This window comes from Malurus melanocephalus, unplaced genomic scaffold (assembly GCF_030028575.1).
Source record: "Malurus melanocephalus ecotype Western Australia unplaced genomic scaffold, MMel_1.1 scaffold_908, whole genome shotgun sequence".
Lineage (NCBI taxonomy): Eukaryota > Metazoa > Chordata > Aves > Passeriformes > Maluridae > Malurus > Malurus melanocephalus.
Window position 1 is genome coordinate 21,629 of NW_026624140.1, and position 27,293 is coordinate 48,921.

Below are 27,293 nucleotides of genomic sequence, written 5' to 3' on the forward strand. Positions count from 1 at the left end.
GTGGATCCTGGAATTCCAACTCCAGGGAATCTGCCACATCCAGAGGGTTTGGAGAACGTTGTGCTGTTTTCCAAGGAAATTGCAGAGTGGACAAAGCTCATCCCCAYGCCCAAAGCAGGGTTTTTCAAACACCTTTCTCAAACACCTCTCCTGCTCCACAAGAGTCCGAGCTGTCCCAGAGCTTCCAGCCACGATCCAGGAAAGATGTGATTGCAGGGAAGTACTGAAGGGCAAAGGCAAAAAAAAAWTTTAAAAAAGCCCCTTTTTCTGACAGAGACTACTTTCAAAGTAACAGGATCTGAGCAGCACAGGGAAAAAGCAAAAAGGATTTTTTTTTTTTCAATGTAAACATTCTCTGCATAAGGTGCAGGATCTTGGATGTCTGTACAGGGAACACGGAAAAGTTTGGAAAAGAGAGCTCCAGAGGCAGAAATGCAGCTGCCCCTTCCATTTCTGAAGCATCACAGACATGGAGAAACGTTCAGCATTCACTTTGTCAACACCTACACAGCAAAAATGCTCCCAGAACTCCATGGCTCAAAGCATCCCACCATTGTAACAAAGAGTATTTTTTTTAATACTTAAAAAAAAAAAAAATTACATTATTTACTAGCAATGGATATATATGCAGAAGCACGTCACACTACAGCAATATTTTATCATTTTATCAATTGACCTTCACCAAACATTATGCACAGTTGCTCCAAAGATTCCCTCTTTCCTCCCCAAAGGAACTTTCTGTGGAAGGCAAAGAAAAGCTGGGCTTGGTTTGGTCGCTCCTGGGCTGAGGATTTTTGGTGCTGTTCCACCCCAATTTTKGGGGTGTCTATTAAAACCCCAATTTATTCCACCGCCAACTTGCACCGTTTCATTTCCCAAAACATCCCCCAGCTCCAGAGAAGCGAAGGCTTTCAGGAAATAAATCCCAAGCTGGATTTTGTGCAGAGGACCCCAAAAACCACGATGCACCAAGGCAGGCGGTGACATTTGGGGAGCTCTGAAGGAGCAGCTGTCACTTGGGTGGGGAAGGGGACCCTGAGCATCCTCCTGCAGCACCCCAAATTGTACCTGGGGCTTTTTGGGGCTCCCTGGCCCTGGCAGGCTCTGGGTGTTGGTGCCTCTCTGCYCTTCAAGCTGTTCAGGAGGGTGATTTTCACCAGGTCCTCACTTCTGGCTCGGGCAGAAGTGACAATAAAGAGTATAAAAATCGGAGCWGTCACTGACAGGGTAGAAAAGGTTCTCTCCTGGCATCAGCTGCCAGGCAGAGCTGAGCAGGAATGGCACRAAGGGCTCAGTGGGGGGACAAATGAACCCCAAATTGGTTCCTCCTCACTGGTCTGTGTGGTGTGCGTTAAAATCCTGCGGCATCCCTTCGTTTGTACCCCGGGATTGAGGGGGGAACAGCACCCAGGGGCCAAAACCCAACCTGGCCATGCTGCCAGCACCTCCTGCTGCAATCCTGGGGTTATCCATCCCCTTCTGGGGTGATCCATCCTCTCCTGGGGTCATCCATTCCCTTCTGGGGTTACCCATCCCCTCCTAGGGTTATCCATCCTCTCCTGGGGTTATCCATCCTCTCCTGGGGTCATCCATTCCCTTCTGGGGTTACCCATCCCCTCCTGGGGTTACCCATCCCTTCCTGAGGTTATCCATCTCTTCCTGGGGTTACCCATCCCTTCCTGGGGTTATCCATCCTCTCCTGGGGTTATCCATCCTCTCCTGGTGTTATCCATCCTCTCCTGGGGTTATCCATCCTCTCCTGGGGTTATCCATCCCCTCCTGGGGTTACCCATCCCTTCCTGGGGTTATCCATCCTCTCCTGGGGTTACCCATCCCCTCCTGGTGTTATCCATCCTCTCCTGGGGTTACCCATCCTCTCCTGGGGTTACCCATCCTCTCCTGAGCAGCTCCAATCCCCACCTGGTTAATCCCATTTGAGTCATGCTCTGCCCCCAGACAATTCTTCCTCCCTCAGAGGACATCCCCTCTGCCCCCAAAACTCATCCCACACTCCTAGCCCACCCCCTGCACTGGAATCTGCACAAAACCCCAACTTTTAGGGCAAACTCAGGGCATTTGAGACACAAATGTKCTCTCAGTGCATGTCACAGCCTCCAGTTCCACCCGTGGCCCTGTCAGCCATGTGCCTTTACAGCTTGTTGCTGATATTTTTTAATGTATTTTGAAATTTAAAGTCCTTTCCCAACACAAACCTTGTAAAATTGTGTTTCTGAAGGGAATGTGCTCAGAACTGCTGTCATTTTATACAGAGAGGGTCAAAGTTTTCACTGTCACCTCTAAAAGCGTTTTGCCATTGAATTTTTTCAGGTTTTGATATGTCATTGAGGAGGGGAGAGGATGGCAAAGAGAATTTTCATGACCGAAATCTCTGTTCTACTCCAAACCCACTCACAACACGGCCTTCAGAGCATCACCCTGCCATAAAAGCAATTAAAATAAAACATGATCATCTCTAAGTGTCATAAAACTGAGCCTTTCCCAACAAACAGGGGGGCAGAGGGGGAAGGAGGAGCAATCCCAGCCCCTACATCTCAAAACCAGCACCTGGTGACAACTGCCTGAATGAAAATAGAAAAAAAAAATAAAAATAATAATAAAAAAATAACCTACAAAAATTAAAAAGCAGTGTTTTAGTGTTCACAGCTCCTGGTTTGCTCCTCCTTAATCCACCACCTTTCCAGAAGGGACTGCAGGGAAATGACACCATAAAAAAGCATTTTTCCAGACATTTATGGAAGTTCTGCCTTATAAGACAAGCAGTGTCTCCCTGGCATCAAACCATCCTCTGCCCAGAGAAAACCCCAAGAGAGGTTTTTGACTTGTTTATCTATCAAATACTCCCCCCTCCCCTGGAATGCAAAAGATTTGGCTGCWAAAACCTCAAGTACGAGAAGAAATCAAATTTGTCTTTAAAAAAAACTCCACCATAGAAAACTTGTTCTAGGTTAGTATTGATCAGCTCACTTTCGCCTTTAAAAATAAAGAAAAAAATAAAGAAAAAAGAAAAGAAAAAAGAAAAGAAAAAAGAAAAGAAAAGCAAGTCACTTTGGTGATTATGAGAACAGGGAATTTGTTTTCTTTTCCACAGCTCTGCCACTGCATTTCAGGCATCCTGTACCAAGTGGGGATGAAGGAGCTGTGAGAAACTCACAGATTTGATACAAAACGAGGAGCAAAAAAAGCTGTCCTTGGGTGGGGTGGGAAATGCAAACAAAATGTGGCTCTGTTTCCCAACCATCAATGAAATTCTGCTTCCACCTGCTGGGATGTCCAAGCCAGCCCTGATCACCCTGACTCTGCTGCAAGAACTCCCTCRGAGTTTGTGGGTCCCAGAAATTTGATTTCTGTGGAATTAACGAGGAGCAGAAGTTTGAAATGATCGGTGTAACGCAGGAGTTTGATCAAGCGCTGCAGCTTTGCACCGCTCCTGCAGAGAGGGAAGACAGAAACCAATAAAAATCTGCTCTTCCCACATTAACAGCACGCTGGACTGCGGAAGAAGGGATTTCAGAAATGGCTTAAACCCCAGCAAACAGAAATCCTGATTAGAAGAGCAGGGCTGTGATCCCACTGAAGGCATTGCCAGGCAGGGGCAGAGCAGCCTCAGAGCCTCCCCAGCTGGGGGAACCGAGGGGATCCCCCAACCCCAACAGGATCTGGGTTCTGACACCCCAAAAGGATTTGTCGTGTGCTGAGAGGGCCCCTGGTACATTCTGAAGGGAGAGCACAGGCTGGGGGAGCCCTGGCCACGCTCTGGGGTGGTGGTGGCTGGTGAGGACACCTCCAGCTGTCCTGAGAGCCACCACAGCTCCAAGGGTGGCTTCCAGTGACACCCCAAAGGTTGGGGACTGGCAGCTGCTGTATCCTCACCATCTCCCTGGCTCTGTGCCCTCTGGGGAAGCAGGACAAGCTGCAATCTTGGGAGGATCTGCAGAGTGACCCAGAGCTGCGGGACACAGGGGCTGCTCGAGGGCAGCGCGGTGCATCGGCCACCTGGGCACAGCTGGGCACACTTGGGCATACCTGGGCATACCTGGACACATCTGGGCACCCCTGGGCACACCTGGGCACAGCTGGGCACACCTGGGCACAGCTGGGCACACTTGGGCACACTTGGACACACCTGGGCACACCCGGGCACCCCTGGGCATACCTGGGCACACCTGGACACATCTGGGCACCCCTGGGCACACCTGGGCACCCCTGGGCACATCTGGGCACATCTGGGCACAGCTGGGCACACTTGGGCACACCTGGGCACACCTGGGCACACCTGGGCACCCCTGGGCACAGCCTCTGCGGGTGACCCTGGGGACCCTGGGGACAGGAGCTGGGCGGGCACAGAGTGCCCAGGAGGCAGTTCCCCTGAGGCAGAGGGAGCCCTGCACAGCTCAGTTACAGTACAGAGTGAGAGGAGCCAGGCTCAGCTCCTGCAGCGGGACACAGCGCTGGCACGGGGCCACAGTGCCACCTTGGAATGTAGGAGAGCTCGCTCTGAGCGTCACCAGGAGCTGCCAGAGGGCAAAGCCCAGCCCAGCTCCACYGCCCCAGCCCCATCAGAGCCCGGTGACCCCCGGGACCGGCTCCTTCCTGCTGGTACGGAACGGGATGCATCGATTCGGTTTGAAGGTGGTTTTAAAATCAAAGTGCTCTCTGTTGCTCCGGCCTCATGGATCAGGAACCACCGACAGTYCTCAGGATCGTGACAGATTTAAGTGTAGGACAATCTCTTCCCTCCCTCTTCTCCCTCCCCTTGCTGTGGTGGTGTTCACTATCAGATCAGGCAAACCCCCGAGGCCACGTTACATTTTTCTGTTTTTGCAGATCTCCATCACAGATGGAAGCTTTGCTGGTCATTTCTTGGAACCCATCCACGAGCAGGACAACCCCRAAAGAAGAGAGGGCAGCAGAAACAAACCCCACAACAGAGACGCAGGAAGAGAAGAATYGACCAAACGAGCAGAAATCAGTTTTCCACCGGGGTGGGATTTGCTAAGGGCTGGCTCACGATGACTTGCACCACGTAGTCCTTTGGGATTTTCAGCTCCTCCAGTTTCATTTTGTCAGCCAGGGGCCTCCCAGAGAAGAACCAGCGCTGGCTGCCCGGCTCCACTCCCTCCACGGCGTGCAGCCGCCGCTTCATGTGGTACACGGTGTCCATGCTGCGGACCACCAGCTTCAGGTCCTTGCCCGTGGACAGGCGCAGGCGCAGCTGGCACTCRTGCCCCGAGTTGGGAGGGGGGTCAGGGATGTCCAGAGTCTCCAGGTCRCCCTTCTCCTCGATCATGTTGATGGGTGGGGCGAGGCAGTAGACGGGGAGCTGGTAGCGGTTGCCCAGTTCATCGTAACACTCTGTAAGAGCACCTGGAGGAGAGAAAAAGGGGGAAAATGATTGGGAATTCCTGTTAAATTCACACTGGAATGGTCACTGTGGGAAGTTTCACCCTGCTGCTCAAGCACACAAGAGGTGAGATCTGAATTTAAGCTTTAAAGAAGCACGATAAAACCATCAGTGCTCCAGCTGGTTTGCACACAGAAACTTGGGGTGGAGATAAAAGCATCCCCTAAAAGCCAAACAGCCCTATCCCTCCAGATAAAGCAGGGTGAGATCTCAAAGCTGGGCTGAGGGATGGGGATGAGCATCCTAAAAGGGAGGAATGGGGATGAGCATCCTAAATGGGAGGGATGGGGATGTGCATCCCAAACACAGGGATGGGCATCCCAAACACAGGGATGTGCATCCCAAACACAGGGATGGGGATGAGCATCCTAAATGGGAGGGATGGGGATGAGCATCCTAAATGGGAGGATGGGGATGAGCATCCTAAATGGGAGGGATGTGGATGTGCACCCCAAACCCAGGGATGGGGATGTGCATCCCAAATGTGAGGGATTGGGATAGGGATCTCAAACACAGGGATGGGGATCCCAAACACAGGGATGGGGTTTGAGCATCCCAAACACAGGGATGTGGATCCCAAAGGGATGGGGATGGCTCCCAGGGGTCACTGAAAGCAGGAATCTTTCAGCAGCAGCCCAGCCAACACCACCTGGCCCCGTTCCACTGCGCCAACCCCGAGCTGTGAAAAAGCAGGAGAGCACCGTGAAAGGAGGATTTTGTAACTCCTCCAGCATCCCCAAACTRCTGGGATGGCTCTGTAGGACTGTGTTTTAGTGAGCACTGCCAGCACAAACAAACACGGCCACCCAGGGCTGCGGCTGCACGGGGTTTGTGCCCCACAGCAGCTCTGAATCCCTCATTCAAAGCCCTGCAGTGTCAGCAGCGATCCTGATTTCCCTAAATTCCCTTGGGATAATCTGGATATTCCTCTGGATARCCTGGGTGTGCTCACAGCACAGCTCAGGAATTACAACACACGCCAAAGTATTGAATACAAGCTGAGCTTTTCACAGCATCACTTCATTAAATAGATTTTACTTTATAGAATAGATTTTACTTTATAAAATAGACATTATTTTATAAAGTTGATCTCAAGTACCTCCCTGGAAAAGCACATTTTCCACATTGTTTTAGGAGTTCAAGGGAGAGAAGATTCAAGGCAGAGCCTGGGAAACTGAGGAAGCCGTATCCCAAATCCCAAATCCCAAATCCCTTCTCGCTGTGGTGAAACCCCCAGCTCCATCCAAACCTTGTCCCCTGGTCTGAATTTACCTGCAGAACAAATTTCCACATTTTTGCCCCTAGAGGGGGCACAGCCACTCTCCAAATTCCCATCCTTTTGGAGCTGGGGATGTTTGAAGAGGAGCCAAGTCCTTGAGTTACAGAATATTAAAAAACCTCTTTGACTCTGCCTTGCACACAACAGCCAAGTGCTCCTTGTTAGAAATTAAGAGGTTTTTTAAGTTAGAATTTTTTTTTATAATACTGAGCTTAAAATTTGCTGTTTGATCAGCAAAATTACCACAACATGAAGATTTAACTTGAAGATGTGTGGTGTCACCCAGCCCAGTGTAACAGCAGCATCTTCTGCTGGAAATTTTTTAGACACAAATCCTCTTTTTTTAAGGATAATTTGTGTTGATGAAAACACCCAGAGGAAATCAATCAAATGATCAATATTTAGGCTTTCTTTTAGTGCAGGTAGCACCAAGAATTAGTGAGAGAAAWAAACAAAAAAGGAAATAAAATTACATAATTACATAACTTATTACAATGTTTTACCATTAATGAATTTCAGAGCCAACCAGCTTTTATCAAAGCTGAGTTGCACCCATCCCTTTTATGGTTTTTTGTCATTGACAGACCCAAGTCTGAAGTTCCCACCCTTCAGTTTTGTTTTAAACATTTATTTCTCTCCTCATCTATTTGTCAAATGTTGCAGGACTAAATTCCAGACATACAAACAAGTCTGCTGCTAAAAAAAAGCCAAAATCCAAACCTCAACAGCCTTTCAATATTGCTAAAGCAGCTAAAATTTCATAAAAAGCTGTGTCTCTTGAAAAAGAATGCATCAGCTTTAGAAAAGCATCTCCAAGAGTTAATTTTAAATAACAAGGGGTGATTTTGCTGAGAAATTTCTTCATCATTTATCTCGTTGCCCAGCTGAACCAACATCAAGGTCAAAGCTTATGCTATAAACACTGGATTCCTTAATCATCATCAGATAAGCAATATTAAAACAAATCCTCTCAAACARCAGCTAACTTGGAGGTCTGCAGCTAAAAAAAAAAATAAATGAATAGAAAAAAAATACAGCAGAGGAAACTTCTTGTCATGTAAATAAAATCCCATAGTCCCTCCTGGCCTGAGAAATGGTTTAAAGTAAGAACAGGTTTTTGCAAAGCTCACCAGTAATCCCAATGGCTCAGKGAACCAGGGGTGATGTGAGTGTGGKSYKCTGGAAGTGATGAAGGCAAAAATGAATTATTGGAGAGGAGCAGGATGAGAAATGCTGGGATCAGCCCAAATCACCCCAGCAAGGCCAACCTCACCTGCCAGGGGCAGCTCTTCACCGAGGGATCACAGGAAATCAAACATCCCAACCAGAAACACCTCCTAACTGTCCTGTTCTAACTGCAAATCTGCAATTTCTGATCCTTCCTGCAAGATGCATCAGCTTGGACCACATTAACCTGCAAGGATCACTAAAAGAATATCAAGCTTTTATGAGAAAAGTGGAAAACAAGAGAGAAAAAATATATTTTTTAGGTTTTTCTGTACCCAGGGTAATTAGGATGCAGCTCCAGCACAGGAAGGATGAACCCTCCTTAAACCAGAGGAGGAAAAGGCAACACAGAGGGGCCCAAAACTGCAGGGAACAACCACCCCACATCCCACTGAGCCTGATTTCCCTCCCCTTTCCCCTTTCCTCCCCCAAACCAGAGCAGGTTCAGATGGCACTGAATTTTCACTGCTGGATCATCCAAAGCAACCCCTGGATCCAGGAGGAAAGCAGCAGGAAGGAAGGGTGGCAGACASGAGGATACAACGCAAAAAACAACAGCAGATGGGATTATTTAAATATTTCAGAAGGAACAGGGGATTGGAGAGTGAGGAGTTCTGGAAGATCTGCGAGGCAGAGTTTCTTGTTGGGTGTTATCCAGGTAAGAGACAGCTTGAGAATTTCAGAGGRAAAAATAAGCAGATGTGATCATCAAGCATAAGGAACGGGAACATTTTGAAATTAATTGCTTGGCAGGCCCTAAAAAAACTTCATTTTACTATGATTATTAGGATATTTCACCGGATTGGGAAAACACTAAAAAAGGACTGGTTAAAATACTGCTGCCACCTTGAAACTTTTCAGAGGTTGGAATTGTCCTCCTGCACATGAAAGGACCAACAACTGAAGAGCTCAATGACAGGAAGGTCARCTTTTGCAGGAATTATTAAATCAAGCAAATATGACCACACTCACCTGAAAACATCAAAAGTTTTAATGCATTTGAAATGGCTTTTTAGCAYTTCCTTCAGCTGCACACCTTTCTCTTCAAAAAAAATCTTGTTTTCTGCTCACGAGGTGCTTTCTGTTTCTTTAAGCTTTAGAGCACTTTCGAAGAGCATTGCTCAGAAACACCCAAAATTTAACAATTGAGCAGATTTCCATCTTTTTTTTTTTTCCCTTCCCCCAGCCAGATTTGCTGCAGGAAGGGAAATTGAGACAACACAATCCCAAATGTAGCACTGCAATGAGACTCAGCTCATTTAAGCAGGCTGAGTGTCTGTGTATAAAACACATTTGCCCAAGGAACAGCTGGTTGGGTTGTTTTTCTGACGGAAAATTTCCATTCCAAAGCCAGGCTGAGCCTGGATTGCTGAATAAATTGGGAATGGTAGAGCTTTCACCTGTAGAGTATTGATCTGAACCCAATATAAATCACTAATGCCTGGAATTTATTAGGAAAATAAGGGGGACTTTTAGCAGAGCAACTCCTAGAGAGYAAAGATGAGGCAGAAAAGCTGAATTATCTCTCCTTTATTAGCTGCTGATTGCAGGGAAACAGAAGATCTTTTTAAGATCTTTTAAGGATAAAAATCCCTGTGYTGATGGCAGGAGCAGGAGGGAGAGGTGAAGGCGGCTCCTGCAGAATGGGAGCGGGACTGGGACACGAGCAGGGCTTGGTCCCACTCACCTCCAACCACCCAAACMGGGAGGAATTAACACCAAAAAGCTCCTTCTGACTTCATCCCAACCAAAACTGCTCAGTGCTGCTGTTACTAGTGGGGCTTTCCCGTTTTCCAGAGGGAAAAGTGTGGGAATACTCACACCTTGCGCCCCATGCAGAGGACAAGAAAGCAGCTCCAAGAATTAACAGCATGGAGGAATATAATAATGATAATAATAAAATAATAATAATAAACCACTCACAGAACTCCTCTCCTGTGCTCCTTCCACACCAGATTTCATGGGTTATGCAGCTCTGAGCTGCCAGAGAGCTGCTGGCCAAAGGAACACTTTGGATCCTCAGGGATRGCACAAACTCTCKGCTCATCCCCRCCCTGCCTTTGTTAYTCCAGCCCYGTCAAGAATGGGGTTTGCACACAACGAAGCATTTAATAATTGCCATTTCAAAGGCACTGACAAACAGCTCTTCCATTATGGGAACATTAWGGGTCTGGCTCCATTCCATGCAGAGAAACAGCTCCCAGAGGCAGCAGGAGATCCCTGAAAACGAGAGCAGCTCATCCCCAATGGTGACAACTGGCACAGGACAGACAGGAACCRTGCTTGGTGTGTTATGAGAGGGGAAAATAAAGAGACTCTGACATCCTTCAACATCCTTCCCAACCTCCAGCATCCCACCCATCTGTTTTTGCTGCAATCAGAATGGTTGGGGTTGGAAGGGAGCTCTGGAGATCCCCCAGGTGACACAGGGACACGTCCAGGTGGGTCTGGGATGTCTCCAGAGTGGGAAGAACTTCACACCCTCCCTGGGCAGCTGGTCCAGGGCTCTGCCACCCTCCATGGAAAGATTTCCTCACATTGTAATACCAAAATAGAGCTTTTAAAGAGGAAATCCCAGTGGAGGATCCAGCCAAAGATCCCTCAGGTGTATCAAACTGCTGCTTCAAACTCAGCACATCCTGCCCTAGGGCAGGGCAGGCTCCTAACTGAAGGGGCTGTCAGAGAAGCTGTGGCTGCCCCAGAATCCCTGGAATTGTCCAAGGCTGGGCTGGAGAGGGCTTGGAGCACCCTGGGACAGTGGAAGGGGTGGCACTGGATGAGCTTTGAGGTTCCTTCCCACCCAAATTTTGGGCAAAGCCTGTTGCACATCTGCCAAGTGCATCACCAGCCTTGCTGATCCACTGCTTTATCACAGCAGAGCAGCAGCATCACTTCATTCATTAGCACTAATTAACTAGGCTGGAGGTGACGGATAATTAACAGAGTCCTCTGAAATAAATACATTTCTGCTCTAGATAAATGAGCCACTTTCCAGATTTCAACCACGGTTCCCGGGTGTGACTGATGTGCTGGAAGGGGGAGAGCAGAGGGATCAGCTGCCATGGGAAGAGGGATGGGACACTTTGGAAATGGGAGCTCAGGACCCTGAACCAAATCCCTCCAAATTCCTCTAAAATCCCCCACTAAAGCCAACAGCAGCAGTGGCAATCCTGTCACAAGAGCTGGAATCTGTCACCCCACCACGCTCACCTGATGGAAAAAGGAAAACCAGGGAAAAAGGACCTGACAGCAGAGTAACTTCCACAAATGAGCTCATTCCTCCCAAACACACCTTTCCCAGAGCTCCAATCCCTCCAGCCTGTGCAGTTCATYGGGTTTCCATCACTGAGAAATTTGAGAAATCAAAGTAATTCTGCATGAATGCTTGGTAGTTGTCATGTTAACAACACCATATGTGCTGCCACTTCCATATCCCGCTCAAACTTGGATCCAACGCTGCATGGAAGTAACAGCTTCCAAGAGATATTACATCAGGGTTCAAAGATGACAAATCATTTCACTAATGAAGGCTTCATCTACTATTCTGCTTTGCATGGCATGGAAATAGATGCCTGTCTAGACAGGCTTCTTCGATGAAACATTTAAAAATAAAATGGTTGGTGAAAGAGCTTCTCTGAGCACCCTCTTCATTCCATTTGCTGTTCTGTATTATCTGGATTCTTCAGGGGGGATTGGGAGGAGAAAAAGAAAGAGGAACGTCAGCATCACCTGAGGATGCATCATGTCTCTCCAAGCACAGCTACCCTGGCAGTGTGTGAAGTCCCCACCAGTGTGTGAAGTCCCCAGGTCACCTGCTCAGGGTGAAGCTGAGCTCAGATTTACAGAAGTTGTCACTGCCTTGGTTAACACTGATTTTTTTCAGTCTGTTCCCATAAATCCAGAGTGAGCACGTGGCACTCAGCACCCCAAATCCCATAAGGAACAGGGTTCAAATGGAAAATCAAATGGGAGGTGAACAAWAGCATTTTATACAAGTGATGGAGATTTCCTTGCCAGCCACAMACATACACAGATTTTGTTCTTGGAAGTCTCCAAAGTGCCAATTCCAGCCCTTTCTTGGGCATCTCCAGGGATGGGCACTCCAAACCTCCCTGGGCAGCCCCTGCCAATCCTGAGCACCCTTTCCATGGGGAAATTCCTGCTGCTGTCCCCCTGCCCCTCCCTGTACATCGTCTCCTCCTGTCCTTGTTCCCTGGGAGCAGAGCCCGACCCACCCTGGCTCCAAGCTCATTCCAGGCAAATTTATTACCTACAACTGAAAAGGGTTAAAACCACCCAGAACCCAAAGCTGATGGTGGAATGGCTTTAGGGGTAAATATAAGCTGTGTAAAAAAGAGAGAGAAGGCACAGACTGATCCTGATTTCTTGGGATGTTCAATTAAGAACTGGTGACTTCAGCACCTCGAGCTGCTGCACCCCTGGGCATTGCAGGCAGCGAGTTCAACCTTCACACAACCCCCTGCCCACCTCAGTGCCCATCCAAAGGAGATTTGGGACAGTTTAACCCGAGCTCCAAGTGGATCTGACAGGAAATTTGGGCTGAGACGGCAATTCTGAAAGCTCCAGGTGAAGCAGCAGCAGCAGCAGAGCCAAGCCCTGAGAGTGGACACCAAAGCAAACCTTGGCTTTGCTGGAGYGTGGGGAGCTCTCCCAGCACTTCCCAAGGAGAAAACTAAAATTAAACAACTCCCCCCAAAGCCACGTGTGTGCAGCAGGGAGAGAGAGCAAACACAGCCCTGAACCTTCGCTCTGCCTGCTCCCAAACTCCTCCATCCCTCCCTGTGCTGCCATTCCCAGAGCTGCTGMTGRGYRGGGAATTGCTGCTCAGTCTCCAGGGATCGCCAGCAAAAATGTGAAAGGCTCCAGGGAGGTCAAACCGACTGACACAATGAGTGCCCACATCCTAAAATAAAACTCCAGCCCAAGGCTGGGTGGAGGTGTGGGGGTGGAGGGGATTAAAGGAGGTTTTAGGGAAGATTTGAGGCAACAGCGCTGATTTATTTGCTCCTCACCTCAAGGTGCTGCTCCTTCACATGGCCCTTATTTATAATAATTTAGTGCCCTTATTTATAATAATTTTTTTTAAAAGGAAAAATTATTAAGCATAAAGGCAGAAGATTGAATGTTGGTGCTGCCTCATGCCCTGAGCAGAGGCTTTGGGGAGCTGCACAGATGGTGAGAGCCAAAAAGGTTAAAAATTCAAAGCCTTGCTGGAGCTGTGACCTTCTGTAAAAATCTTCCTTGATCACCCAGGAATTATGAAAAGCACCCTGGAGGTTTCACTGTTCCTGTGTAATGCCAAGGAGTCACAGCACGGCTGGAAACACCAGAGTTCATTTTGCTGCAGGATTTCTTTGMAATAAAGCTACAAACCAAGCGCTGCCTGCTCCGGGCTGGGCTCAGCAAAAAAAGCAAATCCCCCGGGCTCCTCAGTGACAACTGTCAGCAAAAAGCAGCTCCCAGCTCTAGGTGCAAACAAACAGGAAAATTCCTCGAAATCGGGATTTTTCCAGAGGTTAAGCTGCCTGTAACACACCCAGTGGATGACCTGAAGTTATCAGCCTGGGGTGTTTATTGAAGGATTTAAAAATGCTGAAATGCCTGGTGAGTGCTGCCCACATTCCCTGTGCCACAGCCCAGGGAGGATTTGGGGTTCCTAAAGCAGCCATGGTGTCCCTAAAGCAGCCATGGTGTCCCTAAAAGGCCCCAGCTCAAAGGGAGAAGCTTCAGACATTTCTGACCATAATTATTTTAACTTGATCTTGGACAAAAGTTACCATTTCCTCGTTGTTTAAATTCCTGAAGCCAAACCAGCAGAAGATGCTGARTATTTTGACAATTATCAACTGGAGCTGATGGAGGAGGAGGGGTAGGATGGACCAGGGGCAGGTGGGACACCCAAAGGCTGCAGAGCTGAGGACACAAATTCCTCCAGGAGCACCAAAATCACTGCAAATCACAATTCCAGCAGCAAAGCAAAGCACCCCTGGAGATCCCCYTGGCACAGGGAAGGCTCAGAAAGCCCTCACTGCAATCTCCAGGGAGGAAGACACTTTAAACTTCATTTTCCACATTTTAAACACTTCATATTSCTTTTTCTCATTTTCCCAGCAGACAGCGAGGCAGATGAAGCGATACCCAGTTCCCCCATGGAGAACACCCAATAATGTGTACAATCAGTTGAAGTTTGTCACTTTGGCTTATTCTTGCTTTTTTGGGGGGGGCTATTTTTTTTGTTTTGTTTTTTTTGGTGGGTTTTTTAGGGTTTTTTKTTTTTTTTTTTTTTTTTTTTTTTTTTTTTTTTTTTCTTAAAGGAATTAGCTGCAATTTTCTGGTCACACATTAATGGCCCAAAAAAAAAAGCTTTTTTTTGTGAAAGTTTCTTTCAGTTCGTGAAAGTTTCTTTCAGTTCTGAAAGAAAAAAGTGCTGCACAATCATCCTTCCCCCCACCAGAAAAGACAAACTGAAACCCAAGACAGGAAATTGAGAGGCAAGAGCTGCAGGGGAAGAGACTCGAGGAGAGTCCAAGCAATTCTGTTGACAAAGCTCCTSAAAATACCTTTCAAAAAACAAGAGCAGAAGTGAAAGGTATTTAARGAAAACAGCTGTAGGATGGAGCCATAAGTGGGGTTTTTATTTGAAGGGTTGAGAGTTTCTAACCTGCACTTAGATTTATAAATATTTCAGCCAGCCACAATTGCTCTGCATCCTGAGGATTTGATTTCTTTTATTTTTTTTCTTCCATTTGAAGAAAACACTGGGAATTCAACATCCCACAGAAAGGATGTTGGGATCTATTTAAAAAAAGATTAATCACAGCAGAAATGACGGAAAGCATCATCTTAATTGAAGAGGCTGTTGAGGGAAGCGATTCTTTTTTCAAGGTTAGGAGGAATTTGGGGAAGCACAACAACAGAACACGTCCTTCAGTGGAACCATGGGGAATAAACCATTTTTCCAGGTGTGAGGGTCACTGAAAATGCCAAAAATCACCCAAGGTGAGACACAGCAGAGGAGGAGGAGCAGCCACTGAGCCTGAGAAGGCTCTGGAAGCTGGAGCTGCCTGGAATTCCAGCCTGGGTGCAGGTTTGTTGAATTTTAAACCAGCCTGGGTGCAGGTTTATTGAATTTTAAACCAGCCTGGTTGAGTTTTTGGAAGTTTACACCAGCCTAGGTGCAGGTTTATGGGAGATTCAACCACCCTGGGTGCAGATTTATGGACATTTAAACCATGCTTGGTGCAGGTTTATGGAATCTTAGACAGCCAGGCCTGTAGTTTATGGAATATTAAACCCAGCCTGGGTTTACAGAATTTTAAACCAGCCTGGATGCAGGTTTATGGACATTTAAACCATGCCTGGTACAGGTTTATGGAAGCTTAGACCAGCCAGGCCTGCAGTTTATGGAATATTAAACCAGACTGGGTTTATGGAATTTTAAACCAGCCTGGGTGCAGTTTATGGAATTTTAAACCAGCCTGGGTGCAGTTTATGGAATTTTAAACCAGCCTGGATGCAGTTTATGAAGATCAAACCAGCCTGGGTTTATAAAATCTCCACTCACTGCATTCAGTCCCATTTCAAGCTAAGCCTACGGAGGGGACTTGACGTCAAGAACCCTTAAAAATAGACATTGATGTGTAGCAGAAAAACCAAAATAAAAGCACTCTGCTAATGCACACACAGCCCCAGTGCCARCAGCAGCTTGGCTGCTTCCTCACAAGACACCAGCAATTTTGGGTTTTAATCCCTGCCTTCTGGGCTTTTTTTTTTTTTTTTAACTGAAGCAAAAACAAACTAAAAAAACCTTCCCTTGAACTAATAATTGCTGTCTCCTGAGCAGAGTTTAGTCTGAAAAACCTCCAAAAGCTGAACCAGGAGGCTCAGCAGTGAATTTGATGATATTCACTGTAGGTTTTAGGGTTTCCTTAAGTTTCATGGTGCTGATCATATTGACAGACACGCTTTGATAGCCAGAGCTCCCAAAGCTTTCATAACTCTGCTGAAATCTAAAATTAGACAGCCACAGCCACCAAAACACCACTCACTCCCCTTTTAAAGGGGCATCAGAGAAACCTGAGSGAGWATTTGGGATCCTCACAGAAAAACAYGCTGYCCAACCATGCTTCATGGAATGTAATCCATCAAAAATACAATTTTCAGSGATAATTAAAAAGCCTCTTCAGACAAACGAGCTGCAAAGGAAGCAATTCCTCCAGGCTGAATTCCCAGCCACGGATCCAGCAGTTTGCAGGGACAAGGGGAAGAAAAACCACAAGGACCTTGTGGCTTTCAGGGCAGCAGCTCACAGGAGATTCAATTTAAATGCTAAAGATGCCACAGAAAAATTCACTGTACAGAGTCAATCACCAATCCATCAGTCCAGCAGGTAAAGCTGAGATTGCCACCACACAGAAAGCAARATTACCCAGTTCCACCCCTGGAGCTGCTTAATTTCCAGGAGYCATCCATGAAATGGTCAGTGTTAAAAACCCACTTGATCATTTTGGTGGCAGATATTCCTGAATTACTGTGKAAATTTAAATACCAATGCTTGGCTTGCTGAGCAGCACTGACAGCTCAGCTTGCCATGGACATAAAATAAAATAAATGCACTCAATAAACGGAGATTTTCATCAGCATAAATAAAATAAAAATGGAGTTTTCAGCTCAGAAGAGAGCAACTTTTCATACTGACTACAAGTGACAAGTGTTAAAAACACCCCCAAGCCAAAGCTGCTGGTGGAGTGTCCAYCCCTGGAGGAATCCAAGGAACAGATTCCACAGAATGAGGGGTTTCTCCTGGAAATGAAGCAGCTCCAGAGGTGGAACTCTGTAAAATTGTGCTTTTTGTGTGATGGCAATATTGGATTTRCCTGTTGGAATCTGTGATTGAGAGAATCTGGAGGTGGCACTCAGTGCTCGGTGACAAAGGCGGGCATTGGTCACAGCTTGGATGATCTTGGAAATCTTTTCCAACCTAAATAATTCTGGGATTGTGTGTGATTTAATAAGTAAGAAAGTTTTGCTGGAATTASGAATTAGTGGCAAACAGCAGAGGTGAACACACCACGCTTTCCCCACACTTCTCTTGGCTTTGAGGGGTTTCTTTGTCATTATTTACGACTTTTTTTTTATGCTTTCCTATTTAATATTTCACCCAAAGGGGAGGAAACCGCTCTCTTCAGCGCAGCAACATTTCAGTCACGTCCTTTCCTCCTCCCCAGCATTTCAGTGAAATATTCCCATGGCCACTTTTGGGGATCTCAGGGGCTGCACACAGCAAATGTGACAGCTCTGCTTGTACACAAAGATCCAGAGCTGCCACGCTGCTCCCTGGAAAAGCCCTCTGGGAGCCACAGGAGCMGTGTTTGAAGGCACAGCAAAGCTGAAAGCTCAGCAGAGAAACCCTTTTATCACTCAAACAGCACTAAAGGAGTTAAACCCCAATATTTGGGTACTCTGCTGCAGCAGGTGAGGTGTCCATCCTAAAATTTATTGAGCCTATAACTGAGAAGGGTTAAAACCACCCAGACCCCAAAGCTGATGGTGGAGTGGCTTTAGGGGTAAAGGTAACCTGTGTTTCATCCCCTATTAAAGGGAACCTGTATTTTATTCCCTTTTAAAGGCAATCTGTATTTTATTACAACTCTCCCCTATAGAAATGGGAGTTTTTCTGACATCCACAATTTCTATTTTAGCAACGAAGCAAAACAATGCCGGGTCTGCACATTTGCAAACTCTGAGAGATTAAATCCCAATATCCCAAGAACTCTGCTGCAGCAGGTGAAGTGTCCATCTTGAAGTTTGTTGCCTACAATTGAGAATTGTTAAAACCACCCAGAACCCAAAGCTGTTGGTGGAATGGCTTTAGGGATAAAGGTAACCTGTATTTCATTCCCTATTAAAGGGAACCTCTATTTTATCCCCTATTAAAAAAACCCTGTATTTTATCATAATTCCCCCCTATAGAAATGGAGTTCTTCTGACACCCACAATTTCTATTTTAGCAACACAATTCCAGATCTCCAAATTTGTAATCTCTGAAGATATTAAACCCCAATATCCTGGCAGCTCTGCTGCAGCAGATGAAGTGTCCCCCCTGAAATTCAAAAACTCCACTTAACCCCAGCCAGACTGGGAATTGTTAATTAATATTAAAGACTTGCAGGCCAAGTTCAGCTCRACACTAAGATTTGGTGCAGCTCCTAATAAAATACTACACACTCCAACATTTCCTGTTTGATAGCTGAGAAGTACGGAAAACTCTTCTTCATTAAATTTAAATGGGCTCATTAATAAAATATGGAGGATGTGCTACTTTAAGGCAGGAGGAGAGGGGGGCAAAAAAAAAAAAAGTATAAATTGGCGATAACGTTATTTCTATTTTTATATCCATCCCACGGAGTCACCCAAGATAGATGAGAAGTGCTAAGCCCATCCCACAAGCTTATTTATTTATTTATTTAATACTCCTTAYATGCTATTTTTACCAGCAAAAGGCATCCATTAGAAAAATTACACTGCTGAGAGTCTTCCTCAGCCAGGGTGAGACAAGTGACAGATCTGGCTGGAAGCAGCCTCAAAAAARATGGATTTGGTTTGTTTTTTTCCCCCCCTCCCTTTTCCTGTAGGATTCTGGAATTTTAAAAAAAAAGCGATTTTTATTTTTTGCAGCATCAGCTAAGGCTGAGTCKCTATCTGCAAAATCTCTATCTGTCAGTCCTTACTCACTCCCAGCCCCCTCTTCTCACTCCTCCACTTCCTKCAAGGTTTCATTTTCTCGGGAATACGTGGCTGGAGCACAGCACTGTCACCCTGCAGGGACAGCAAAATGTGGATGGAGGGCTTGGGGTGGGTTATTATTTTTAAGCCTYTGTTGTAAACACAGAAAATAAATGGAAGGGAAACCCCAGTCCATGGAACTGCAGCATTTTGCAGAAATCCTTTGGGAGGAGAAAAAAATGAGTGAAAAATAACTTTCATTTTTTTCAACAGACTTAAAGGAATTTATGAATTAAATGTTGGGTTTTCTTAGGAATAGTTTTTTTTGGTAAGCTACAAAGGATGTCCTTTGATTCTCATCATAAACACAGAGCTCTGAGTGTCACATCCAAGCCTTGGACACYTYCAGGGATGGAGATTCCAAACTTCCCTGGGCACTTCCAATGCCTGAGCACCCTTTCCATGGAGAAATTCCTGCTGATGTCCAACCTGAGCCTCCCCTGGCACAGCCTGAGGCTGTTCCCTTCTATCCTGCACTAAGCAGGACTCAAACCACTGAAAATGATGCCTTAGGATTTTTAGCTTCTACATTTTCATGCGTCTGTATTTTTGTAATTCTTCAGTGCACAGTGCTGTGCTCCTGTTCTCCCATTTTAGACAAAACAATTCCTCTCCAGGCCCCAAACTCAAGGGCACCTCACTGCTCAGTGCCCAAAAATATGGAAACAGCAGAGAATTGGGGGGAGCAGCTTGGGGTGGGTGCCATCATCACCTGAAGGTGGAATTGGAGAATTGGGGCCTGATATGTTAAAATACAGAACTTATAAAAGGTGAAGATCTCGTGATTTGGGGTCTATTTTGGGTGTAGCCTGAGGAGGAGGCTCTGTCTGCCCTCAATGTACCTGTAGGCCTGGATTAAATTTGTCTCCTTWATTCTGTTAACTTTGTCTGGTCTCTGTTTCAGGTTAGCCTTGCTTTAGGCATAAAAAAAAACCCCAAATTTAAAAGTTCAATTCCATCATTTTCCAAATCTGGGGGCCTTGAAACCACACATTCCACACCTTCTCTTCTCCTGGGACACTTGAGGGACTCCAGCTCTGAACCCAAAGCCAGGCTCAAACTTCCAGGCAGGATGAAACTGCTTCAAAGCCCCATTTACCCCAACCCTCCCTCCCAGTTCCAAGTTGTTGTGCCACTCTAAAAGAGGCAGCACAGACCTGGGTGTGCCAAGCACCTTCTCTGCACCATTTGAGATAAATTCAATGCCAGGAATTTATTGTTTCCCCTGAAGTGCTGCTCYTCTGTGCTGCTGCAGCATTTCAGCTCAATGCACAGCCCAGCACCGCCAAAACAGCTCATTAAGGGGRCTCATCAAATTCCTTAGATAAATAATAAATAATTAATTTAAATTATTAAATTATAAATAATAGATAAATAATCCCGTCTTGCTGCTCCTGGTTCCAATTTTCATTTATTACAAGAATTCTGTTTCCATAGTAAGGTCAAAAGCAGRCTCAGACCCTCATTTTAGTGTGGGAATCAGAGACATTACCACACTAAAATACAATCTTTTTTAGCTGCAGTCTGATGTGAGAGGGGCAGACCTGTAACCTGTATCTTATTACACCTTCCCCATATATAAATTGAGTTTTCMTGATGTCTGCAATTTATATTTTAGCAACGAAGCAAAACAAYGCAAGGTYTGCAAATCTCTGGGATATTAATTATTTCCATTTATCTGACTGGTGACTTAAAATTATCAGTAACTTTTTGCCCAGTCCCCTCTCACTGTATTTTTATTAGCAATATAGGGAAGTGATTAATTTCAGAATTAGGGAGTGAAGGTGAACATAGTTTAGAAAAAAAACCCACCCAGCAGAATTCAGCAGAGGAAAACAAAGGGGAAAGTACCCAAAATATATCCTTGCAGTTTATCTCACACAGGATCTAACAGCAGATTGCCAGCATCAAATTTTGGGGAAATTTTTTCAGAGCTTTCACAAGAGAAAGTTTAAAAAACCCCCAACAGTTCAAGTGCCAAAGRAACCCATAAAATGAGGAGGGAAAAATACTTCCTTACAAAGGGAAAAACGTGATGAAAATTGAGCCTTGGAGCATTCAGGTGTTTCAAGGGATTACAGAAAGTCCCAAGTACTGCCTTGAAATATCAGACTTCAACTGAGAACTCCCTATGGACCAGATCACCCATTCCAACTGAAAGAACTATTTAAAAAAAAAACAGATATTTTTTGGTCCCTCAACATATTAACAACATGTAGTGGTTTGAATGAATTCAATGGGAGCAAAATACTCCCAAGTTCCAGCTAAACTCCCCCCTCTCTTTTCCCCACCCGGGTCCTAGAGACAACCTTTTCCACAGAGAGGAAAGTGAAAAGGGGGAAAAAAACCCTATTTATTTAAAATTATAAAAACAAAAAGAAAAACCTGTGGAATCAGCTGTTAGATCAGACTGACACAACATTTYGCTTGGAATCCCCAAACAGGAAACCCTCCACGCCAAGCACTGATATTTCAAATCATCCCATCCACGTTTTAACCCATCTCCAAAGTTACAAACAGAAYTATTTTACCCTCCTGGTGGGCTGCACCTACCATGTGGTAGTGTTATGTTTGCACCATCGATGATGGCTTGTGCCAGTTCGTGGTCGTTGCTCTCGAAGGCGTGGGCGGCGGCTTTGAGCGCGTCCCAGATCTCTTTGCGCCCCTCGAAAGCCGGCGCCGTGTCCCARAACTCATCCCTCTTACTGCGCAGCTGCCCGTCCGTCATGGGGTAATCGCTCTTCCATTTGGGTTTCTCCTTCTTCAGGGGCTGGTTCCGGCCGAGAGCCACTGCGGGGGACAGAGAGCAAGGGGGATTAATCAAAAGAACCCCAYGAAATCAYTCTTTGGTTCTTCTGTTTAGGATCTAGAGAGAGGAACGGAGATTAATCAAAATAACCCCACWRAATCACCCTTTGGTTCTTCTGTTTAGGATCTACCAAGAGGAAGAGGGATTAATCAAAATAACCCCACAAAATCGCTCTTTGGTTCTTCTGTTTAGGATCTACAGAGCTGGAAAGGGGATTAATCAAAATATCCCCACTGAATCACCCTTTGGTTGCTCTGTGTAGGATCTACTGAGCTAGAGGGGGATTAATCAAAATAATCCCACAAAATCACCCTTTGGTTCTTCGGTTTAGGATCTACCAAGAGGAAGAGGGATTAATCAAAATAACCCCATTGAATCACCCTTTGGTTCTTCTGTTTAGGATGTACATTGTCATTTGGAAAAGGGAAGCCATTCCCTTTTCCTGTCACTCCATCCCTTGTAAAAAGTTTCTTTCCATCTTTCCTGCAGCTCCTTCAGGTCCTGGAAGGCCACAATGAGCTCACCCCAAAGCTTCTCTTCCCCAGGCTGAACAATCCCTGTTTTCCCAGGCTCTCCTTCCAGCAGAGCTGCTCCATCCCTCCGCTCTTGGTGGCCCCTCTGGAGGATCCATTTGCACAGAAWCAAAATCAGCTCCCAATTAAAAGCTGCAAATACCAATTGCACGGCCCACATCCCCCGACTCCAGCTGTTCTCCCACATGCCATGCCCAACCCAACAATAACAAACYGCCGAATCCTTTCAAGTGACCACAGACTTTTATTGCTTTTTRTTTCCGTGGGATGGCTTCCACGGGATCGCTTCCATGAGCTTTTCAAAGCGGTGCTGACCATTTCACAGATTTCGGAGCAGCAAAGCCCAGTGTTTACAAAACACTGCATTTCCTGGCAGAGCACGGCCGTTCCCTGTCCAAGGCTCAGCTGAGCACACGCAGCCTGGAGATGATGCTGGGACAGCCTGGAACAATGGGGAAGGAGGGAACCCTGCATGCATTGAACACTGAACATTATGGAATTGCAGAAACATATGTGGGCAAACGTTCCACCAAGGAATTGTTTCCTTATTAAGGCTTAGCAGGCAAAGCATGAAATTTTCAGACAGACAGACCAGGACACTGCAAGAAATTTGGGTCAGTGGGCAGCTTTTTTTTTTTTTTTTTTTTTCCATTCCACTTTAGCTCACATCTGTTTGCACGTATACACTCGATGAATGCTAATTCCTCCCCCCAGGCCCTCTCCTTGTCCCCAAACATTAATTATGGAAGCGGGTTAAAGGCGCTTCCCGCAGCCCCGGCGCCGCTGGCTGAGCACAGCCCTGCCCAGCCCTATTCCAGCACCACCAAAAATCCCACAGCCCATTCCTCTCCCTCTTCCCACTCTGCCCAGGACAGCACCCGGATTTATTGCTCCTCACTCACAAGAGGCACAGATCCTCCATAACTCCTCCCTGGAGATCCCATCCTTCCTACACACACAGCACTGATGATAAACCCGGTGATAAATTCTCTTTATTTTTCTGAGTTGGAAGGAAGGATGGTGGAAGAAAGTGACTCCACAAATGGCTCAAAAGCCAAATCCACTCTAGCAAACCATCCATCCCGCTACTGAGCCTTTAAACACAACTTGGCTTCAGCACAAGCCAGTATTTAAAAAGGTCTCGWGCATGTTTATCATTTATTAGAAGTGCTTCAAGGATGCCCAAAAAGCTTTATGCCTTCCATGAAGAAATATTCATCTGTTTAGCTGTGGATAGATGGAGCAGCAGAAAGGATGCAAGAAAACTCACAACATGTGAAAAAAAAAAGTGTAAAAGAGTCCAAATATTTCTCTTTCCACCCCGTTTCAGTCACTAAAGCGAAACATCAACACGCGAATTTCTACAACCAAACTTTTGGACCACATCAAAGGACTTTCCTTTTTCTGTTAATAAGGCTGATAAAGAAACAAACATCAACAGTCTGAACCACTTGAAAGTATTTACAGTGTCAGTTTTGTGTTCCTCACTTTGGAAGGAAATTAGAGCTCAAAAGGAAAYGTTGACTTCATTTAAGACCAAACATGTCAGAGGCACCACCAGCTTGCAAGGGGAAGAGGAAGCAACATCCACATTAATTTTTCATCTTACACCACTTCAACATGAGTAAGAAATTATTAATACCCTGCTCGAAAGCAGGAATTGTTTYATCAATGCCAAGAAGGTATGTTCTCTCTGAAGCAATTCTGAAAGTCACCCTCTCAGCAGAGGGCAACGGTTGGTATTTTTGGCAAGGGATTGATTTAGAAGGGAATATGGAAATGGTTACCAATTGGTTTTTTAAAAAGTAAAACATCAGCAGTGACACTACAAAATAAGTTAGGTTGTTTCTGTTCCAACAGCTCAGGTGTGCAGATGGTGCTGTGGATTCCAAAAAGGGTAAGAAACTCACAGGATTTAGGTTGGAAAAGAGCTCTAAGACCATCGAGTCCAACATGATCCCAATGCCCACCGTGTCCCAGCCCAGAGCACTCAGTGCCACCTCCAGGAATTCGTCAGACACCTCCAGGGATGGGCACTCCAAACCTCCCTGGGCACCCCTGCCAAGATCTGCTTGAAAAGGTGATGGATCAAAGGCTGGAGGTCTTTTCCAATCTCAATGATYCYTTTTAACCACTCAAAGCAAMCCCAAACCAGWGACCCACAAGCTGTCCCTGCCCCATCTGTAGGATTTAGCAGCATATCCTGTTTTCCCTTTCCCTACCCTGGGATCCTCGAGGCAGCAGCTGCTGCCTGCCCCACTGAACTGGCAAACTACAAAGTTTTATTTTTTTAAAGRAAAATTTTGCAGACTGCTTCACAACCTGAATTGTAAATTTATTTCCCTTCCCCGCGCTTCCCATCAAAGCGACGAATCTGTAGGGTTATCTCTGCTCCTTCTGAGTGAGTTTATGCAGATAAACCCAGATATTTAAATCAGTTTCTTAACAGAATGTCAAAAAATGTCTGTGTGGAAGTTCTTCTGAACAGCTGCTGTGTTTGTTGTGTCGCTGTCACTGTGGATGTCACAGCCCTGGCACCTCTTCCGAAGGGGACCAGATGAGCAGGAGCAGCTGCTACCACAAGGTTCTGATRTGAAAAGCCAATATCCAGCYACACCATCCATAATTYCTAATTGATACATCCCYRAATTACAGCCCTCCATAATCAAATYGGGAATATTTCCAGCCTCCAAGGGTTTTCTGTCAAATCAGACACCGCAAAGCTGAGCCGTAGGATGGCTCAGAGCTCTGGAGAAGGGCAGCATCTCTGTTTCAGGTGAGACCTGGATCTTCCTCCTCCCCCATTTCTGACCTGCCAGGTAACCCAGTATGAGATCCCACAGGATCTGCACCCCTGGAACAGCCCTGAARCAGCTGAGCTCAAATCCTGAGCATTTGGGGACACATCTCTGCTGTCATCAGCCTTACGTGAGCCTTCCCTCCCACCCCATTCCTTCAAACATCTTTCACCTATTCCTAAATAWAAAGTCAGGACGAAAATTTGGCTCTTCAATCCCTGCAAGTGCTCCACAGTGAATTTCTCCCTTCCCCTTGGAAACACAAGCATATGTTGCTTGCAGCATTAGCCTTTTCCAGCTTTTGTAAAAGGCGGGGGAGATCGGCCCAGTCTGGTGGTGGAAAAGTTTCCAGGCACACAGAACCCACCCAGGGCATGAAAAACCTGGAGATGMTCCACTTCAGGATCTCCATGGATTCATCAGCAGCTGCATCCTGGAGTTAGAAGAACAGAACCTGGCTGGTGCTTCCAAATCCTGCAGATTTGTAGGAATAGGACACACAAGCAGAAAGTCCTGGGGAAGGACACTCCATCAATGGAACAGGAGTTAAGAGCAGATACAGGTAAATATTCAAAAATCAAAATGTTGAAATGCTGTATGAGGAGAATCTGATAATGRTGTATTTTCCCCTTTGTTTTGATTCAGAAAATATCCAAGAGATGAAGACAACTGAAGTGGTGAGAGATGAAAAGGATTTGGAGCACCCCGTGAGAAAAGGAGCAGGAATGCCCCAGGGAAGGATAAAAGATCATCACAAGAATCTCTCATAGTGGGAATGCCCCGTTCAGAAGATGCTGTCAGCAGGAAAGGTGGGATTGTCCATGGGGAGAGGACAGAAAGGAGAAGCTGTCATGAAAACAACTCGGAGCCAGAGCTGCAGAGGCCAGGGAGGAGAACACACAGATCCTGGCTGGTTTGGAGCTGCAAACACTCCACGGGAGCAGGGATGTCCTCCCAGGGACACACAGCTGGAGAAACCTCAGGAACRACTGGAAACCAGCCAGGAGAAGCCAACAAAATGTTTTCCAAATTGAACCAATGATCAAAAACATTTTCTTTACCTTTCCAGCCTGTTGAGGATCAGCTGCTAACAAAGTATTTTTCTACAATAAATGAAATGCAAATGACAGTTTACTACCCATAAAGTTTCTTTTAGTAATAATCCCAAGGGCTCCCTGCCCCACAATCAGTGARCACTTCCCTACTTCATCAAATGAGCCCCATTTTAAATCCATTTTGCTCCAATTTCCTCATAAGCCACCTTGCAATTTGCTATCAGTATCACACAGTTCATCCCAAACATTTTCTCTGTGTCATTCTCCAGTACAATCCCAGCAGCAGCTGAATCACAACAGTGCTTGGAAGGGCCAGGACAAAGGAGAGGTGCAGAAAACCAGGGAAAACAGAGAGGGAGAAAGGGGAAATTCACTGCACTGAGCAGCAGACAATTTGAATTCCATTAACCAGCATTGGCTCCCACAATTTAAATTACACTAAATAGCACAGGCGTACCCATCAAYAGGAAAATAGCAGAATTTTATGTGTTTATCACTGATTTTCAGCAATTTTRTTCTTAAGGTGGTTACATTTTTCCTAGGAAAGACCAGGATTTTGGAAAGGAAGTGGTACTGGACAGTAGTAAAGACTTACAAGGGAAATATTAGGACAATCAGGCTTTCCTAATAAGGAAATTAATTATCATTTCTAGGGAGCCTGTGTGAGCTTTCCAAATTCTGTACGCAGATAAATAAAGATAGACAGATACAGACAATGCTTGAAATTAAATTTTGTTTTTTTATGAGATTGCACAGGGTAAAAYGAACACTTCCTTCCTGGTAGAAATTCAAATTATACCTTGAAACAGCTATGTGCTAAAACACCAAGCTACAAACTCAAAGTGATATTATAAAAGTGGAGGCAAAGGTATTAATTTTGAGCCAAGCAACAAACTGTGAAGCTTTCCAGAGCAGCAAACCCAGCAGAGACACATCTGCACACAAGAAACAAACCCAGCAGCCAGCCCCCGGGGCTATTTCCCATTTTTCCCATCTGGAAGGGGGCGAAGAAAGGAAGAAAGCAAACCAAAAAAAAAAAAAATCAGATGGAGAGAGGAAAAAGCAGCAGGGACATGAGGCTGAGCAGCAGCACTTAAAGGCAGGCTGGTGCTGATGCTAAATGATGGATGGGGTCCCTCTGGGGACAGGGGGGACCATCCATCACCAGTGCCACCCCCGAGCTCCAAGCAGGCAGGCACAGACTTAATTTTAGAAAAAAAAAAATGCTACGTTGCTGTCGTGCCAAGGTCTGTGTTTTGACAGGATGGTTGTTATATTTGACCAAAACGTAAGTTCATGACACCCAAAAATCTTTCTGATGTTACATTACATTGCACAACTTTTCATTTTCACTTTATACAAAA

The 27,293-nt window shown here is 45.9% G+C and overlaps 1 protein-coding gene across 1 annotated transcript in view; it reads right to left on the minus strand.

Moving 5' to 3' along the window:
• Nucleotides 1-4,633: 4,633 nt before the first annotated feature.
• Nucleotides 4,634-27,293, minus strand: part of UBTD2 (ubiquitin domain containing 2) — a 38,098-nt gene continuing 15,438 nt past the window's right edge. Inside the window, exons 2-3 of the mRNA XM_057386085.1 lie at nt 21,288-21,524; nt 4,634-5,385 (exon numbers count right to left, since the gene is read on the minus strand). Coding sequence (XP_057242068.1) covers nt 4,988-5,385; nt 21,288-21,524 — 635 coding nt within the window. The 3' untranslated portion in view covers nt 4,634-4,987. The remainder of the gene's footprint in view (nt 5,386-21,287; nt 21,525-27,293) is intronic.